Source organism: Saimiri boliviensis, chromosome 2 (genome assembly GCF_048565385.1).
Source record: "Saimiri boliviensis isolate mSaiBol1 chromosome 2, mSaiBol1.pri, whole genome shotgun sequence".
Taxonomy (NCBI): domain Eukaryota; kingdom Metazoa; phylum Chordata; class Mammalia; order Primates; family Cebidae; genus Saimiri; species Saimiri boliviensis.
In genome coordinates this window covers 83961682-83981661 of record NC_133450.1, presented here as the reverse complement: position 1 = coordinate 83981661, position 19980 = coordinate 83961682, and the positions used below count along the sequence as shown (strand labels likewise).

General features: G+C 35.6%; 2 protein-coding genes across 4 annotated transcripts in view; one reads left to right on the top strand and one right to left on the bottom strand.

Moving 5' to 3' along the window:
- MNS1 (meiosis specific nuclear structural 1) overlaps window positions 1-18887 on the top strand; it is a 39068-nt gene extending 20181 nt beyond the window's left edge. For both annotated transcript variants that reach the window (XM_003928968.4, XM_010339594.3), the window contains 3 exons: window positions 5880-6137; window positions 9518-9643; window positions 11801-18887. In XM_003928968.4, the coding sequence (XP_003929017.2) occupies window positions 5880-6137; window positions 9518-9643; window positions 11801-11893 (477 nt within the window). In that variant the 3' untranslated portion in view covers window positions 11894-18887. The remainder of the gene's footprint in view (window positions 1-5879; window positions 6138-9517; window positions 9644-11800) is intronic.
- The window catches only part of TEX9 (testis expressed 9), a 62898-nt gene continuing 55506 nt past the window's right edge, over window positions 12589-19980 (bottom strand). For both annotated transcript variants that reach the window (XM_039469353.2, XM_074393821.1), the window contains 2 exons: window positions 13302-13436; window positions 12589-12675 (listed from right to left, as the gene is read on the bottom strand). In XM_039469353.2, coding sequence (XP_039325287.1) covers window positions 12589-12675; window positions 13302-13436 — 222 coding nt within the window. The remainder of the gene's footprint in view (window positions 12676-13301; window positions 13437-19980) is intronic.

The following is a 19980-nucleotide window of genomic DNA, read 5'->3' as shown; positions in this document are numbered from 1 at the left end:
TTTCAAGCTGGCTGAAAAGATAAACTCAGGCATCAATTTGTAAACTGTATTGTAAAAAGCATGATGCACCTATGTAGTCTGTAATCACAATATGAAGACATATAAAAAAGCAAAAGGATGGTGAAAGGATACATAACATGCAGACACTATCCAAAAGCAAGTGGGAGTATGCTATGTTAATATGGGACAAAGTCAACTTTAGGACAAGCAATTCATGATGATAATACAGTAAATTCATCTAGAAGATGTAATAGTACTAAAGGTATGTGAACCTAAATAATAAAGCTTCACAATACATGAAGCAAAACTGACAAAAACTGAAAGGAGAAATAGGCAACTCCACAATCAAAAGTTCAAGGTTTTTTGTTTTTTTTTTTCTTTCCAACTTTTACTTTAGGATCAGGAGGTACATGTGCTGGTTTGTTACAGGGGTAAATTAGTGTGTCATGGGGGTTTGGTGTACACATTATTTTGTCACCCAGGTAATCAGCATAGTACTCGATAGGTAGTTTATTGATCCTCCCCCTTCCCCCATCTCTACCCTCAAGTAGGCCCCAGTGTCTGTTTTCCTTCTTTGTGTCCATTTGTACTCAATATTTAGCTCTTATAGGTGAAGACACGGTATTTGGTTTTCTATCTCTGCATTAATTACCATAGGCTAATGGCCTCCAGCTCCATTCAAGTCGATGCAAAGGGTGTGATTTTGTTCTTTTTTATGACTGTGTAGTGTTCTCCAGTGTATATGTACCACATTTTCTTTATCCAGTCCACCACTGGTGGACATCTAGGTGGATTCCATATCTTTGCTGTTGCGAATAGTGCTGCTATAAACATACACAAGCATATCTCTTTGTGGTAGAATAATTTATATTCTTTTGGGTATATACCCAGCAATGGGATTGCTGGGTCACATGGTAATGCTGTTTTCATTCTTTGAGCAATCACCACACTGCTTTCCGAAATGTTTGAAATAGTTCATACGCCCACCAACAGTATATAAGCATTCCTTTTTCTCCACAACCTTGCTAGCATCCATTATTTTTTGATGTTTTAATAGTAGCCATTCTGACTGATGTGAGACAGTATCTCATTTTGGTTTTGATTTGCATTTCTTTAATGGTTAGTGCTTTTGAGCATTTTTTCATATGCTTGTTGACTACATATATGTTGTCTTTGAGAGCTGTTGATTCATGTCCTTAGCCTATTTTTAATAGGGTTATTTTTTGCTTGTTAATTTGTTTACATTCCTTAGAGATTCTGAATATTAGACCTTTGTCAGATGCATAGTTTGCAAATATTTTTTCCCATTCTGTAGGCTGTCTGTTTAGTCTGTTGATAATTTGTGTTTGTTGTGAAGAAACTCTTTAATTAGGTCTCACTTAGTCCGTTGATAATTGTGTTTGCTGTGAAAAACTCTTTAGTTTAATTAGGTCCTACTTGTCAATTTTTGTTTTTGTTAGAATTGCTTTTGGAGTCTTCATCATGAAATCTTTGCCAGATCCTATGTCCAGAATGGTATTTCAGTGCACAGTTCTCATTAATCTATAGATCAAGTAGTCAACCACAGGATATAGTGTTGAAAGCAGTATCTTGACCTGGCATTTAGAGCATACTCCACCCAACAACAGCAGAATACAAATTCCATTCAAACATGGAACATTCACCAAAATAGATAATCTTATAGTACATAAATGAAGTCTCAGTAAGTTTTCAAGGTTTTAATTAATACCAGATGTTTTCTGACTACAGTGGAATTAAATTAAAAATCAGTAATGAAAATTTACCTGCAGAATCCTTAAGTATATCATAATTAAACAGTATATTTCTAAATAAGCAATGAGAAAAGGAATAAATTATAATAGGAACTAGAAAAATATTTGACACTAAATGATTTTTTAAAAAGCATACCAAAATATGTGACGTGCAGTTAATGCAGGGCTTAGAGGAAAGTTTGTATCTTTAAATTCATATATTAGGGGAAAAAATGGTTAAAAATTAATAACCCTATGTCTGCCCAAATACTTACAGAAATGTTTATGCAGCATTATTCATAATAGTTGAAAAGTGGAACTAACCCAAAAGTAGAAATAACCCAAATGTCTGATGAATGGATAAAAAAATATATCCATGTAATAGACTGTTATTCAGCTATAAAAAGAATGACAGACTGATTATGCTAAAACATGGATGAAGCTTTAATTATATATTAATTAAAAAGTAAGTGCCTCAAGAATGTTATATAAATGATATCAAACAATATGTAACTTTTTGGAGTTGGCTTTTTTTATTCAGCATAATTTCCTGGAAATTCAGCCAAGTTGTTGCTTGTATTGATAATTTGTTCCTTTTTATTGCCGAGTAACATTCCATGGGTATGTAGGTACCAATTTATTTTACCATTCGCCCAGGAAAGGTCATTTGGAATGTTTCCAGTATTTGGCTCTGATGAGTAAATCTGCTATAAGCATTCAGGTATAGGTTTTTGTGTAAACATCAATTTTCATTTCTCTGCAATAAATGCTCAAGAGTACATTAGCTTAGTTTTGTGTAAATTACATGTTAGCTGTGTAGCAGACTGCCAAAGAGATTTCTAGAACAGCTGTAGCATTTAATATTCCCATCAGAAATGTACGAGTTATGCATTCTCTCTGCATTCTCACCAGCATTTGGTGTTGCCACCATTTTTAATTTTTTTTTCCTCTGTCCTCAGAAACTCAAGTTTTTTTAAAGCCATTTTAAATATCCATGTAGTGATATCTTGTAATTTTATTTTGCATTTTCCATTTTTATTTTGTATTTTCCTGAAGACTAATGATTCTGAACGTCTTTTCATATGTTCATTTGCTATCCTCTTCAGTGTAAGATCCTCTTTAATGAAATAGTTCTTCATTCTTTTGCTTTGATTCTCTAATTGGGTTGTTTGTTCATTCATTGTTGGATTTTGAGAGTTCTTCATATATTCTAGATAACTAGTCCTTTGTCAGGTGGGTGGTTTGCAAATATTTTCTCCTAGTCTGTAACTTTGTCTCATACCTTTAGCATGGTTTTTCTTAGAGTGTTTTCCATTTCTATGAAGTTCAGTTTTATCAGTTTTTCCCTTTATAGATAATGCTTTGGTGTCAACTCTAGAAACTCTTTGCCTAGTTCCTTAAGAATTTCTCCTTTTTTTTCTGTAAGGTTTTTTTTTCCTGCTTTTCCATTTTCCATTACAGTTTGTGATATGTTTTAATTTTTGGTACAAACGATGAGACGTAAGTCAAATACAGATTTTGCCATTGGATGTCCAGTTGTTCCACACCACCAGTTGAAATGGTTGTTTCTCCAATATTGAATTGCTTTTGCATCCTTCTTAAAATACAGTTGGGGATATTTGTGTGAGTCTATTCCTGGGGTCTCTGTTTTTTTTCTGTTGGTGTATGTATCCATCCTTCCACCAATACTACACGGTTTTAAATACTGCAGCTATAGAGTAAGTCTTTAAAAAATTTTTTTTTTAGCTATTCTAGTTCTTTTGCCTTTCTGTATGAATTTTAGAATACTCGTGTCTCTATAAATAATTTTGCTGGGAATTTGATAGGAATTGCATTAAATTTGAGTATCAGTTTGTGGAGAATTGATAAATGCACTAGATTAAGTTATGAACACAATTTGGCTGTCCCTTTATTTAGATCTTTGAGTTTTTTCATCAGGATTCTATAGTTTTCAGCATACGAATCCTGTGTGTGTTTTGTTACATCTAATTATTTCATTTTTTGAGCGATTGTAAATTGTAAATGGAATGTTAGGTTTAATTTTGGCGTCCACATACTCATTGCTAGTGAACTGATATTTTTATGTTTACCTTGAATCTCACAACCTTGCTGAAATCACTTGTTAGCTGTAGAAATTTTTTCTCTACATAGTCAGACATAGGTAGAGGCTGTTTCTTACTTTCTGATCTGTATATACTTTTTATTTCCTTTTCTTGCTTTACATGCTAGCTAAAATTTCCAGCACCACTGGCTAGCACTAGGTTGCATAAGAGTGATGAGAGTAGTCATCATCTTTCCTTCTTGATGATCTTAGGGGGAAGCATTCAGTTTTTCACCATTAACTATAATGTTAATTATAGGGTTTTTTTGTAGGTGTTCTTTATCAAGTTGAGGAAGTCGTCTTCTTTACCTGTTTCTCTGAGGGCTTCTTATCATGAAGGAGTGTTAAATTTTGTTAGATGCTTTTTTCTGTTGATATGATTATGTCCTTTTTCTTCTTTAACCTAGTGTATTACATTGATTTTCTTTTAGCATTGAACCAGCCTTGCATCCCTATAATAAACTCTACTTGGTCATGGTTTATAATTCTTTTAATGTGTGATCTATTTTCTAATACTGTGTTAAGGATGTGTACATCCGTGTATGCGAGGAGTATTGGTCTATAATTATTTTATATTGCTAGTGGGGTAATTCTATCTTCATGAAATGAATGGGGAAATGTTTCCTCCTCTTCAGTTTTCTGGAAGAGATTATGTAGAATTGGTGTTAATTCTTTAAACGTTTGTTGGAATTTTCCAGTGAAACCATCCTGACTTGGAGTTTTATTTTCAGGCAATTTTAAGTTATTAATTCACTCTCCTTAATAGTGATAGGACTATTCAAATTACCTTATTTTATATTTGGTGAGTTTTAGTAGCTTTTGTTTCTCTAGGGAGTGATGCATTTCATCGAAGTTGCCACATTTATGTATGTATAAAAATTTCTAGTATTCCTCTGTTATCCTTTTGATGTCTCTAGGGTCTGTAGTGATGTCCTGTGTTTTATTCCTGATATTGGTAGTTTGTTTATTCATTCATTTTTTTTCTTGGCCAGGCCTTGTTAAAGGTCTGTCCATTTCACTGATTTATTTATTTTTTTAAAGAGACAGCCTTTTGTTTCACTGATAATTGTCTATTTTCTATTTTTAATTCCATTGATTTCTACATTTTTGGATTTTCTTCCTTCTGTTTATTTTGGGTTTACTTTGCAGTTCTTTTTATAGGTTTCGAAGTGGAAGCTTAGATTATTGATTTCAGACTTTCCCCACATACATGCACTTAGTGCTATATATGCATTTTTCCTAAATGTATGCATTTAGTGCTTTAAATGTCTCTCAGTACTGCTTTAGCAGCATCTTACAAATTTTGCTCTCTCATTTTTATTAACTACAATGTATTCGTTTTCCTTGGCATTCCCTCTTTGGCACATGAATATTTAGAGGTGAGTGGCCATTGTAAAATTATCTTTTTTGGTATGTATGATATTTTTCATTATAAAATGTTTTAGAAAAATAAAAGCTTACATAGAGGAAAGGACTTAACTGCTCCAAGTAAATTTGAATTTCCCTAAAGTAGTACTGATTATCATTGGTAGGTAATTGTTTTTTAAATTTTAGAGAATTTTGGAGAATTAAGGGACTATTAGAAGACTGGAGACAGGCAAAGGCAGGTTTGATTTTGAGGAGGAAGTTGGAAACCGAAAAATACTTATCTGTGGTTTGGACAGCTGTTTTAAGCAAGACTCTAGAATGACTTATATTTACCATAGACCACAGATTAATAAACTTAGGTGTCCAAAAAAATTTTTGATCAGCTCTTTTCAAAGCAGTTATGGGTTAATTCTGAGAAACAAGATGGTAAACATGAATTAAAATTTATTCATGAGTAACAGAAAATCCAAAGGTAAACATGTTCTTTATCCAGTTGCTTTTAAAGGGATGGGGGAAGTGTGTTATCGTGAAAAACCTTTTTCAGTTTGCATTATTTCATATTATAATACTAAATTTAACCAAACTCTATCACTCTTTCTTTATAAATCTGGTATAAGGAAGTGGTTTCTAAATTAACTTTTAGGTATATTGTTGTTTAGGAAGAAGCAGAAGAGAAACTGAGAAAGCAAAAAGAGATGAAGCAAGATTTTGAAGAACAAATAGCCTTGAAGGAATTAGTGCTACAGGCTGCGAAAAAGGAAGAGGAGAACTTTAGAAAAACCATGCTAGCTAAATTTGCTGAGGATGATCGAATAGAATTAATGAATGCTCAGAAACAAAGAATGAAGCAGCTGGAACACAGGAAGGCTGTGGAAAAACTTATTGAAGAGCGTCACAAACAATTCCTTGCAGACAAAGTAAGAAAAAGTTGTGGGGTTTTTTGGGTCATTATCATTAAACAGCAATTAGCTCATCTGTCATCCACTAAACATTTACTGAGAAGCTTTATATGCCAGACAATGTTAGATACATGTTTACTAGCATACTAGAAAATTCTGAGCATTTATGCTTCTAGAAAATACTTATTGATGTTTTCTATGTGCCAAACACTGGTTATTACTGAGAACATAAAAGGTAAAGAAAATTTAAGTCCATGCTATCTATGAATTTATGGTCTTGGTTAAGAAAAATATATAAAAAGTAATTATAAATATGTCATATACATAATAGGTTATAGAGCTGTGGTCATTTTGGTATGGCAGAGAGAAAAACAGATCATGAACACCCTGCATGCTATTTTAAGAAGGTGGGCTTTTCCAAGGGAAGCCATCGAAGATTGGAAAGCTATATATTAAGATCTGCACTTTGAAAGACAATTCAAGTGATGGCAATTGAAAGTAGATATGAGAGGAGTAAGCTTGGAGATAGGGAGACCAGTTAACCCCAGTGATAAGTAGTGAAATCCATGCAAATGGAGAAGGAATCCACCTGAGAGATGTTAAGGATATGGAATTGATGGGGCTTGGTGACCAGTGAGATCTAGAAAGGTGAGAGAGGACTTAAGGATACCACTAATAAATAATTTATTTTTTATTAAGTTCTGGGATACATGTGCAGAACATGCAGGTTTATTACATAGGTATACATGTACCATGATGGTTTGCTGCACCTGTCATCTAAGTTTTAAGCACTCCATGCGTTAGGTATTTGTCCTAATGCTCTCCCTCCCCTTACCCCCCACCTGCCTCCCGACAGGCCCCAGTGTGTGATGTTCCCCCTCTCTTCCATCTTTAATGAGTGACTGGGTGATGTCCTAAGGAAAGAGTATATAGGAAGATAAACAGAATCTGAGGAGGAAAATAATTCCATTTTGTCCACCCAAAATTATTTGGGTGGCCCAGGGGAAGATTTCTAGTTGGAAATGTAGATTTAAGCATTGGAGAGGGAACTAGGTTTGTGGCTTTGGACACAGTGATTTATTTATGTCTCATCTGTAAAACTAAATAGTTAAATTTTCTCACTAGATTTTTGTGGTTTAAGAACCAAATGGATAATATGTAGCTGTTCTGAAAATCAGAAGTAGGAGGGGAAGAATTTAAATACTTTTAAAGGAAGAATAATTGAGACTTATATGACTTATTTTAAAACTATACAAAGTAGGAATCAAAATAATGTAAATGTTTCAAATATACTTTACATTGGAGCGCATCTTTTCTCAGAAGCTAAGTAGGGTCATGCCTGGTTAGTACTTGGATGGGAGACAGCTACTGGAAAAGTTAGCAAAACAACTAACTAGAAATCAGACTAACAACTAAATGGAAATCAGATAAAGCCACCTAATGCATAGATACTTATACAAATAATTTACGTCTTAATTTTTAAAGACTTAATAAATGTTCCTAATATAATGCTGTGGGCTTAGTTCTGTCAGTAAAATTGTGCAACATTTTTGTTCTTTATGATGAAAATCATTCATTAACACCATTATACAATCCTATGAGATCTAACCATGTTCTTTTGCATTTCAGAGATATTCCTAAATAGGTATCTATAATTCTGTGTACCTCTACAAAAATTATATGGTTAGTCAAACAAATTGAAATGTCCCAGGAGATAGTTTCCTCCCACCAAAGCTATTCAGAATTTGTCCTAAATGGATAAATTGATGTCATAACTACCTAAACCAGAGGTCCCCAAACTTTTTACACAGGGGGCCAGTTCACTGTCCCTCAGACTGTTGGAGGGCTGGACTATGCAAGGTGTGACACCCTTCACAGCCAGCGCTGCTGCCTCCACTATCCCAGACAGCGGTATACAGTGTCACAGGCCCAGCACCGCCTCCAGTGCTGTCTACAGGGATGGCGGTGATCAGCCTGTGACACTGTGTATACAGCATCCTGGACATCTGCAGCAGCGGTGGGCCTCTTCTGTGGGAAGCCCACTGCTGCATGTTTCCCCTATTATAAGACACCTCCTAAAAATAAGACAGCCCACGTCTTTTGGGGGTAAAATTAATATAAGACAGGGTCTTATAATAGGGGAAACATGGTGTGTAGTAATGTGGGGGGAGACTTTTGGGCAAAGGGAGGTTATAGGGGCCATTATGTTGTACATTTGGAGGAGTATGGGGGCCATTGTACTGTGTAGTAATGGTTACAGTGCTTTGCCTTTCTTCCTACTTCTGCTGTTATTTCACACTGCTTCCGGTGATGTGGGGCGCTGCAGCCGCAGACCGGATGTGCATCATATGACACGCTTCCGGAGCCGTGACGCGTGCATCCCACGTCACCGGAAGTAGTACTGTACGTGAGCAACGCCGCGCTTTGTGGCACCACCACATACAGTACTCCTGTGCTCCTCTTACTGACCACGAGTGAAAGGAGGTGCCCCTTCCTGAAGTGCAGTGGGGGCTGGATAAATGGCCTCAGGAGGCCGCATGTGGCCCGCGGGCCGTAGTTTGGGGACCCCGACCTAAACAATTTAATTTACTATAAATTTCTCTTTTTAGGATAGACATTGATCCTAAGAAGGGAAATCCTCTATTATGCCCAAATTAGACTCTACCATTGAACAAAAATCTATCAAGTTTGCTTTCCCCTGTAACATTACAGAACTTTCCTGTATCTCCCCTTTATAAGGAATGGATGAACTAAGATAGAATGAGGTTTGAATGCAAGTACAGTTTCAAATTAACAGTGGCTTAGTAGATAGTTCACTGTTCTGTCACACAGCTCAAGTCATTTCTTCCATATGGCCCAGAATTTTGATGTAATTAAGAGTAGTCAAGAGCTGTTTGCTGAGAAATACTAATGGAACTCTCATGCTTCATATCATCTTTTAAAAGATATGTACCTATATATGAAAATATCCTTCAGATAACTCTGATCTTCTTCACTATTTTTTATTTGTTTGTTTTACACTGTAAACTCTTCAGCATCTGGCATATGGTAAGTATTCAGCAAATATTTACTGTATTAGGCATTCAATCTGTTGAATATTTTTTCCCTTGGTAATGACTTGCCTGAAAGTATTTGTTTGCCCATTTTAAAGGAATAATGATAGTAAAAGATATATAGATAGGTATACAGACATAAAATATATATTTTAAAATATCTAGAATTTTTAAAATATCTAGAATTCTAGATATCTAAAATATCTAGAATTATCTAGAATTTTTTAAACTTAGTGTCATAAATACTTCATCAGTTTTATCAAATTCATTGCATGAGTAGTTTATTTGAAAACTTCATAAGAGATTAATGTGTTTGTGATGACAAAATTTGATTTGCATTTCCAGCAACGTGAACTGGAAGAGTGGCAGTTGCAGCAAAGGCAGCAAGGATTTATTAATGCAATTATTGAAGAAGAAAGACTGAAACTTCTTAAAGAGCATGCCACAAACTTACTAGGCTATCTCCCTAAAGTAAGTGAGATTTATATCCAGTTGTAATCTTCATGACCTCTAATAGTGAAAAAACACATGGTATTTGGATTTCAGAGGGCCTGGGTTTTGCTCACTTCTTGCTCTGTTATGAAGCAGCAGTGGGATCCTGGGCCCATTTCACTCTGTCTAAAATGAGCAAGTTGGTCTTGGCACATTAGAGGTATGAGCTTTTTTAATTGAATTTGTACTTTATTAGTTATTTTATCACCCAGGCTGGCATGATGCTGGCATACAGTGGCATGATCCCAGCTCACTGCAACCTCTGCCTCCTGGGTTCAGGTGATTCTCCTGCTTAAGCCTCCCGAGTAGCTGGGATCACAGGCGTTTGCCACCATACAGTGGCATGATCCCGGCTCACTGCAACCTCTGCCTCCTGGCTTCAGGTGATTCTCCTGCTTCCTGGGTTCAGACCATTCTCCTGCTTAAGCCTCCCAAGTAGCTGGGATCACACGCATTTAATTTACCACATTAAACCCAGCTAATTTTTGTATTTTTAGTAGAGACAGGGTTTCACCATGTTGGCCAGGTTGGTCTCAAGCTCCTGACATGACACCTTCCATGACCTCCCAAAGTGCTGGGATTACAGGCCTGAGCCATCATGCTTGGCCTGAATTTGTATTTTAGAGGCCCTTTTCTTTTAGTGTAGGAAATCTAAAGCTACTCTAGAACAACTGTAATACTTATATGCCAAAGATTAGAATATATTTGAAAACATCGTAATTGGTAACACCAGTAACAGGCATGTGCTTGAACTGAGTTTGAGACAAATCTGCTTTATAGTAGGAAGTTATAACTAGTTAAACTTGATTTTTTAAATTCTAGAAGATAGTGAATTTTAATGTACACCCGAGAAACGTTGTGACTGCAAATAAAATAATAACTGGCTGGGCACAGTGATTCATGCCTATAATCCCAGCCCTCTGGGAGTCTGAGGCAGGAGGATCACTTGAGCCCAGGAGTTGAAGACCACCATGGGCAACATAGGGAGATCACATTGCTACAAAAATAAAATAAAATGTGGTAATGCATGCCTGTATTCCCAGCTATGCTGGAGGTGGGAGGATTGCTTGATCTGGAAAGCTAAAGCTGCAGTGATCCATGATCTTGCCACTGCACTCCAGCCTGGGCAACAGAGTGAGACCCTGTCTCAAAAAAATAAGTTTGATAGGCTAAACATCTAGACTCATATAGGATCACCATCTTTCAGCTATAGAAATGCCATTTCATATTTTATTCAGTAAAATCAAGTGCATATTTTATAGTCAGTCTCGTGCTAAGGAAGGAAAAAGATAAATATATAGGTAATTATTGCCTGGTCACAGGACTTGATAGTCTAATTGGTTAGACAGGATTAAGGAATACAAAATGATGTGTTAATGATAAAATCCAAATGTAATTACTAAATTTCATAAATTATAAATTCTAGGAATGTCTTTGGGATTTGATATTTTCATAGGTGAAACAACTGTGGAGGCAGGAGGAGGGATTAATAAACCTGATATCCAAAAATGGCCATTATCCTTTAGGTCCTAATGGCCCCAGATGACCTCAGTTATCCTTAAAATTCTTTAGATTGCAAGATAAGTAAGTAATTAATTTTGTTTTAAGGAGCCTTTTGTTGTATACTGTAGGAGAAAAGAAAAATGTAAGAGTGAAGAATTCCAAAGGATTTGCTTAAATGGCTTAACTCTAAACCTTGATTCTTTTCTGCAAGATTGATTGTTTACCCATAGAACTGAGGCATAAAGAACTGATCCCATATATAAGTCTATCGAAGCTCACTCTTATATTATAGAGCTATTTTAAGCCAAGGGTAGGTCACAGTATAGATTAAGTTCTTTCGTATCCAAGCAGAAGTACTTAGGGAAGCCAAGTGCAGTAGAACTTGTAGAAGAGCTCAGATTCCTATGACAATCTCCTACAAGAGAACTGATAAATCAGAAAATTGGGCCAGTCTAAGAATATTCAATATATATGTCAAATCATTTTTTGGAAAGGATTGATTTATTTAAAAATTTCATTAATCTGTTGAATAGATTTCATTACCTTGGAGATAAATCATGTCTTTGTCAGTCTTAAAAACATTTAGTGAAATATTCTGGTACAAAAGTAACCCAGAAAATATTTTTCTTGTAGGGAGTATTTAAAAAAGAGGATGATATTGATCTGCTTGGTGAAGAGTTTAGGAAAGCGTATCAGCAAAGAAGTGAAATTTGTGAAGAGAAATGATATCATCAAAATTGGGTAAATTTTGTATGTTACCACTAGATGTCAGCATAACTTTTGTTTTATAGTTCAGTGGCAGTAGGAATCCCATTGTCTATTTGGATTTTGTAAATCATCACTGAATTTGATAACTTGTAAAGAATTATCAGATAAAAATCAAACTGTTATTTTTGTATTGATAATTTGAAATTACAGCACTCTGGAGGATTGTTTGCTTCCCCATCCTTATTTACCTTTACTAACATAGAATTCGCTGCACAGTGAACTGCCTTCTGTGTTTGAACTTCACTTGATTTGGCCAGGGAAATAAATGTTTGGAATTTTGTTATAAAGCATCTTTTTCATTCTACTGTAACGGAAGAGAATTGTAAATGAAAAGAATGAAGAATTTTATTATCTAATTGTCACATTAAGTAAGAACTTAGAAAACAAACTCAAAAGAACATAAAAGGTCATAAGATAGCGAATCAGAAGTTAAATTTTTGTTGCTTTGTTTTAAAAAAATTTTCTTATAAATACATATCAGAATAATGCATCAGTTTTGTATCTCTCAAATCTAAACAGAGAATTCTTTGAAGTTATTTCAATTTCATAATCCCAGAACTTCATTTCTTACAAAGAATAAAAATAATTCAAACCATTACAGTAAGTAAAATGGGTATCCATCACATACTGTCATAGAGACTCACTGAAGTAGATCACTTATTTATTTCCCCATTCCATTCAAGTGCTTTCATAAATTCCTCCTCAGTGAAAGACAGCATCTTGGCAGCTTCAAAATGCATCTGATAAAAAAAAAAATCAGTATTGTCTGATTTAGTATTAAGAGTAGGCCACCAAACAACAGGAAATTTGTAAAAATGTGTGGGTAATATATTGTCAGCATGTAATTTCTGTTGTAGGAACATACACTCTTAATTCCAATAAGCATGATACTTAAAATGGTAATTACATTCAAGGACCAACCTATAAAAGACTTTGTTCCCAACAGTGGTATTGAACCAACTTACTTTTAGGGTAATTCAGTGATATTGTAATAACTGACCTTTGCAAAGAAGGAAAGTGTCAGAACTATGAACTTTTAGAGAAAGCAGCAATAGTGGTTTGGAAGCAGTTAGTCCCCTAAGGTAATAGTCATTCTTTAGTTTGGTACCTTCTGTAGTTGATAAGTACCTATACTGTATTTTCTAGTCCCATTTTCTACAATAATTTACTCACATGAAAATATCCACTAGCTTAGATGACACATCATACATGTGAAATCTAACATATATAGTGAGATTTATATATATAATGCATTTTTGTATGAAGCCTAAAGATGTCAAAAATTAAACATACCTAAAGTGAAAATGCTAAATTTTTTAGTAAGAAAGGTACAAATAGTATGATTTAACTTTAATGACAGACTCACCTTCTGCCTTTTTAAAACATCAATTAATTTTAACTGTTTCTTGAACCCTATGATTAATTCTCCTTTTTGTTTTTCTAGCTTCTTGTTTTCTGATTTTAACACTTCAATTTTTTTGTGGTCTTCATTTGTTATGTCCTACAAAAAGAAAAAAAAAGTGCCACATATTCTTTTTTAATATATAGCCTTTCAATGGAAAGAATTATAGACTATCATCACAACAGTAATAAAAATTACTTTTTAAAACTGAAATACAATTTTTTGTAGATCAAATTGCTTTCCATTACCAACTTACTGGAATTTAATAGCTTTCAGTCATGCTCAGGTCTTTTGCATTTTAAAAGAATGTTTTAAAAATAATTCTAATTCCGGCCGGGCACGGTGGCTCAAGCCTGTAATCCCAGCACTTTGGGAGGCCAAGGCAGGTGGATCACGAGGTCAAGAGATCGAGACCATCCTGGTCAACATGGTGAAACCCCGTCTCTACTAAAAATACAGAAAATTAGCTGGTGGCGTGTGCCTGTAATCCCAGCTACTCAGGAGGCTCAGGCAGGAGAATTGCCTGAACCCAGGAGGCGGAGGTTGCGGTGAGCTGAGATTGTGCCATTGCACTCCAGCCTGGGTAACAAGAGTGAAACTCTGTCTCAAAAATAAATAAATAAATAAATAATTCTAATTCCACTAACAGCAAAGTAGCTTGTATTGAACCAACATAAACTCTGAAATTATGAATTTTAAAAAATATATTTAAAAGCATAAAAGCATAGATGAGTAATCATTAATAAGTAGAAACTGGAAGTGCTATGTTTCTTGAAACAACAGAAATACTGGTTGAGATCCACAGTCAACTAGCTTCACCTGAAAGCACTTTACAGTTTGTGGGTTCACAGAGCTAGAACACAGGCAAAAAGTAGTAGTCTTACTGGACTGAGGAGTCAGACAGCAGGGCTGGCAGGGTGGTACAAGTTTTTAAGTAGGAAATTCTAGAACAAGAAAGCCCTCAAAATATGTATACGTATTGCCCTCAAATGCTTGGCAGACATCTAAATACCATTTACAGAGTGAGACTCCTAGGCACCTGTGAAAGGAAATGGTTGTGATGTTTAGCTAAGCAGAGAATTTACCCGCTTTCCATGACAAGGGGGAGACCCAAGTTTGTAATCTTGGTACAAATGGATTGGATAAGCTCTGTGGCAATTTAGACAATGCAGAAAAAGGATTAGTGAATATTATTTATGTCAGCAGAAATCATTAAGTATAGGAAGATCTATACTTGAAATGTTAAAGGAAGTCTTTCATACAAAAGGAAATCTGAATCTCTATACACATAAAAAGATGGAAAAGGAGAAAAACCAGCAAGAGTAATGTGATATCTATTTATCAGTGTGTGTGTATTTTTTTCTAAGAAAAAATAAAAAATCTTTAAAAGATAACAGAGTGATGTCAGCAAGATCATGGATTAGGAAGCTTCAGGCCTTTGCTCCCCCATTAAGAGACTGAATATATGATACACAGACCAAAGTAGCTTTGGGAGAGCTCTAGAAAACCAGTCAGCAGCAGCAGCAGCAGCAACCAAGAGAATACCTAAGAAAAAACCATACTCAAAATGGTAGGAAATGTCATGGTTTTGGCTCACCCTTTCCCCACATCCTCCTTGGCACAGCACAGTCAGGAAGAAGCCACCCAGCCACCCAATTCCCAGTTCCTCCCTGGGAATGGAAGGAAAAGAGTAGACGTGCTTGCACCATTCAGACTTTTCTGGAGCCTCCCCGAGGGACTGGTATCTGTCTTGCTTGACTCAGCACTGACGGGAACAGCTGCATCATTTTGATATCCAGTTGGAAGCAGCGGAAACAGGTGCCGGGTACCACTGCATGTGAGAGGTGCAGTGAGTCCAGAGAACTGCAGGAACCTGGTGGCAAGAACTTATGGGCAGCGGAATACAATATAGCATCTAAAACTGTGATAAGGAGGAGTGACACTTTTAGGTAATTAGGATATTTAAAAGAAGCCATGTGTATGGAAAACTGGAATTAAAACACAAAGGCCCCTGAAAGACACAGTCACAGAAAAGGTTTGAGAGGACCTCAAGACTTTATGCCATGCTGATTAGTGAAGGTCTTTTCTTGCATGCAGCCAGTCTGCAACACTGGGAGAAGTGGCTGTTTATTCAAACACCCATTTTTCTACATAAGATCACAAGGCATTCAAGGAAACAGGGAAATGTGAACCATATTAAAGGAACAAAATTAATACCCAGAAATGTATCCAAAAGAAACAAAGGCTTCTCACTTATTTGACAAGGACTTTAAAACAACTGCTATAAATATACTCCATGAGCTGAAGGAGAATATTGACAACTAACTGAAGTCAGGAAACCTATATATGAATAAAACGAGACTATAAACAAAAATTACAAAAAAGAACCAAACAGATTCTAAAGCTGAAAAACACAGTAACTGAATTGAAAAATACACTTGAAGGGTTCAACAGCAGAGTTGAACAGGTATAAGAATGAGTGAACTTTGAGGCAGGTCATTTGAAATGAGCAGGTAAGAGGAGCCAAGAGTAAAAGAATGAAGAAAAATGAACAGCAGCTAAGGGACACCATCAAGTGGGCCAATATGTATAACAGTGTAATCTTAGAATAGAGAAAAAACGGGTACAAAGAACTTATTTGAAGAAGTAATAGGTGAAAAATTCCCAAATTTAAGAAAAGAAATGGATATACAAATACAAAAAGCTCCATGAACTCCAAGTAGGATAAACCCAGAGAGACCCACAGCAAGACACATTTTAATCAGTCAAGCATCAAAGAGAAAAGCTTGATATCAACAAAACAAAATGATTCATCCCATGCAAGGGAGCATCTGTAAGAATATAAGAATATTTTTCAGCAGAAACTTTGCAGGCCAGAAGTCAGTAGGGTGATAAATTTAAAGTGCTGAAAGAAAAAAAAATCATATCAGGAAGAATACTACATCCAGCAAATTATCCTTCAAAAGTGAAGAAGAAATTAAGACATCCCTAGATAAAAGCTGAGGAAATTCATTACCACCCTATCTTCCTTACAAAATCCTAAAGAGAATCCTGCAAAAGTTAAAACAAAAGGATACTAGACAGTAACTCAAAGCTATATGCAAATATGAAATTCTCCAGTAAACATAAATATTTGGAAAAATAATTGGACAAATATAAAGGCCCGTATTTTAATTTTCTTTGACAACTCACTTTTCATTCTTCTATAGAATTAACAGACAAAAGCATAAAGAATGTTGTCAATCTTTGTTAATGGGTATATAACATAAAGATATAATTTGTGACATCAATACCACAAGGTAGGGAGGGGCCAAAAATGAGTGGTCTTTATATATGACTGGAGTTACACCATTACATAAAATCAACCAAACACTAAGAAAGGCAATAAGGGAGGAAATGAGAGGCTAAAAATCCTCCAGACATCCAGAAAACAATGAATACATAGCAACAGGCCTTCCAATAACTTTAAATGGACAAAGCTCCCTAACCAAAATACACTGAATGGAAGAATGGATTTTAAAAAAATGGAATCCAACTATGTGTACTCTGCAAGCAACTAACTTTAGATCTAGAGATATGCACAGGTTAAAGGTAAAAGGATGGAAAAAGATAATCTATGAAATTTTGTAACCAAAAGAAAACAGGAATGACTACAGTAATATCTGACAAAATGGACTTTAAGTCAAAACTCTTAAAACATGCCAAGAAGGGGCCGGGCGCGGTGGCTCAAGCCTGTAATCCCAGCACTTTGGGAGGCCGAGGCGGGTGGATCACGAGGTCAAGAGATCGAGACCATCCTGGTCAACACGGTGAAACCCCGTCTCTACTAAAAAAATACAAAAAATTAGCTGGGCATGGTGGCACATGCCTGTAATCCCAGCTACTCAGGAGGCTGAGGCAGGAGAATTGCTTGAACCCAGGAGGTGGAGGTTGCGGTGAGCCGAGATCGCGCCATTGCACTCCAGCCTGGGTAAAAAGAGCGAAACTCCGTCTCAACAAAAAAAAAAACAAAAAACAAAAAACAAGAAGGACATTATATAAGAACATATGGGCCAAACGAAAGGGCCAGTTTAGTAAGAAGATTGATAGAATTATGTATGTACCAAACATTAATACCAAGAAGGACATTATATAAGAACATATGGGCCAAACGAAAGGGCCAGTTTAGTAAGAAGATTGATAGAAATATGTATGTACCAAACATTAAAGTGCATAAATATATGAAGTAAGCATTGACAGACTTGGAGAAATAGAACACTCTACAATAAAAGTAGACTTCAATGCCCCACTTTTAATAATCGGTAAAACCACCAGGTAGGAGACAAAGACGTAAGAGACTTGATCAACATTACAGACCAGTTAGATTTAACAGACATAAAGAATACTCCTCTAGGCCGGGCGCGGTGGCTCAAGCCTGTAATCCCAGCACTTTGGGAGGCCGAGGCGGGTGGATCACGAGGTCGAGAGATCGAGACCAACCTGGTCAACATGGTGAAACCCCGTCTCTACTAAAAATACAAAAAATTAGCTGGGCATGGTGGTGCGTGCCTATAATCCCAGCTACTCAGGAGGCTGAGGCAGGAGAATTGCCTGAGCCCAGGAGGCGGAGGTTGCGGTGAGCCGAGATTGCGCCATTGCACTCCAGCCTGGGTAACAAGAGCGAAACTCCGTCTCAAAAAAAAAAAAAAAAAAAAAAAAAAGAATACTCCTCTAATGCAAAGGTATAACAAGGATGTAATGGACTCTGTGAAGGAAGGGTGGGAGGGAGGTGAGCAATAAAAGACTACATATTGGGTTCACCAAAATCTCAGAAATCACCACTAAAGAACTTATTCGTGAAACCACTACCACCTGTTTCCCAAAAACAATTGAAATAATAATAAAGGAAAAATAGAATCATATACCAAAATTTACATATATGTAAAGACAGGAAGTAGATTAGTCGTTGCCTAGGGCTAGGGGTAGAATGTGGTGCAGGGTGTTGGGGGAGAATAGAGTAGCTGTGAACGGGTACAGAGGTTCTTTTGGGGGTGATAAAATTGCAAAATTGATTATGTGTGATGGTTGTACAACTTTGACTACTAAAAACAACTGATTTGTATATTTTAAGTGAGTTGTATGGTATATGAATTATAGTTCGATAAAGATGTTATTTTTAGAATGAAAAAGAATACAGTTTTCTCAAGTGCACATGGAACATTCCCCACATTTTAAAAGACTGAAAGCATAGAAAGTATATTTTCCTATCACAGTTGATTCAAACTGGAAATCAACAGCAGAAGGAAAACTGCAAAACCCACAAATATGTGGGGATTGAACAACACATTCAAACTACCAAGGGGTCAAAGAAGAAATCACAAAGGAAACTGGAAAATATCCTAAGACAAATGAAAACAAAGCTACAATATACCAAAAACTTATAGGACAGAGTATAGGCAGTGCTAAGAGGGGAATTTATAGTTGTCAATGCTTACATTAGAAAAGAAGATCTCAAATTGACTTTACACATCAAGGAATTACAAAAAAAAAAAAACACCAAAAAACTGAAAATGGATTACTTATGGTCATTTCTCTCTAGGAGATACTAACATCTGTACACCTGTGTTCAGAGCAGTGCAACTCATACTAGCCAAAAGGTGGAAGCAACTCAAGTGTCCACTGATGGATGAATAAACAAAATGTGGTAAATAAATACAAAAGGATTCAGCATTAGAAAGGAATGAAATTCTGACACATGCTACAACTTTGATCAACCTTGAGAACATTATGTTAAGTGAAATAAGCCAGTTAAAGAAAGAAAAATATGGTATAATTCTACTCTTATGTCTTACCTAGAGCAGTCAAATTTATAGAGACAGAAAGTACAATGGTGGTTGCCAGGGTCTACAGGTAGGGGGAAATGGGGAGTGACTTAATTGACAGAGTTTCAGTTTTTGCACGATGAAAAGAGTTCATGGATAGGTTGTATAACAATGTGAATGTTTGTTACACTACTGAACTATATGCTTAAAATGTTTAAGAAGGTAAATTTCATGTACAGTTTACCACAATAAAAAAAATTTTAAATTACTAATGTACTGTAGAGTTTGTAGATAAAACAGGACAATAGGAGAAAGGGTGGCAGAGGGTAATGCAAGTATACTGCTCAAATGTTCTTACATTATTCATAAAATAATACTGTATTACTTGAAGTGACAGAGTGATAAACATATATATAAAACAAATGCTGAAATGCACACAAAGAATTACAGATAATGAGCTAATAAAGGAGATAAAATGGAATCTTTAAAAAGGTAATTCAAAATGAACAAGAATGAAAGAAACATATGGGTCAGATAAAAACAACAGCTAATAATAGACTTAATCCCAACCATATTAATAATTATTTTAAATGTAATGGTGTAAACACCTCAATTAAAAAGTTAAGAGACCATCAGATTGAATTTTTTTAAAAAGCAAAACTGAACTAGATGCTGCTTACTAGAAGATGCTAAGGAGTTACAGGTAAAGAATGGAAAAAGGTAAAACAATGCTAACACTAACTAAAATAAAGCTTGAGTCACATGAATATCAAACAAAGTAATACAATTTGAGTATCCCTAATCCAAAAGTCTGAAATCCAAAATGCTCTAAAGTCTAAAAC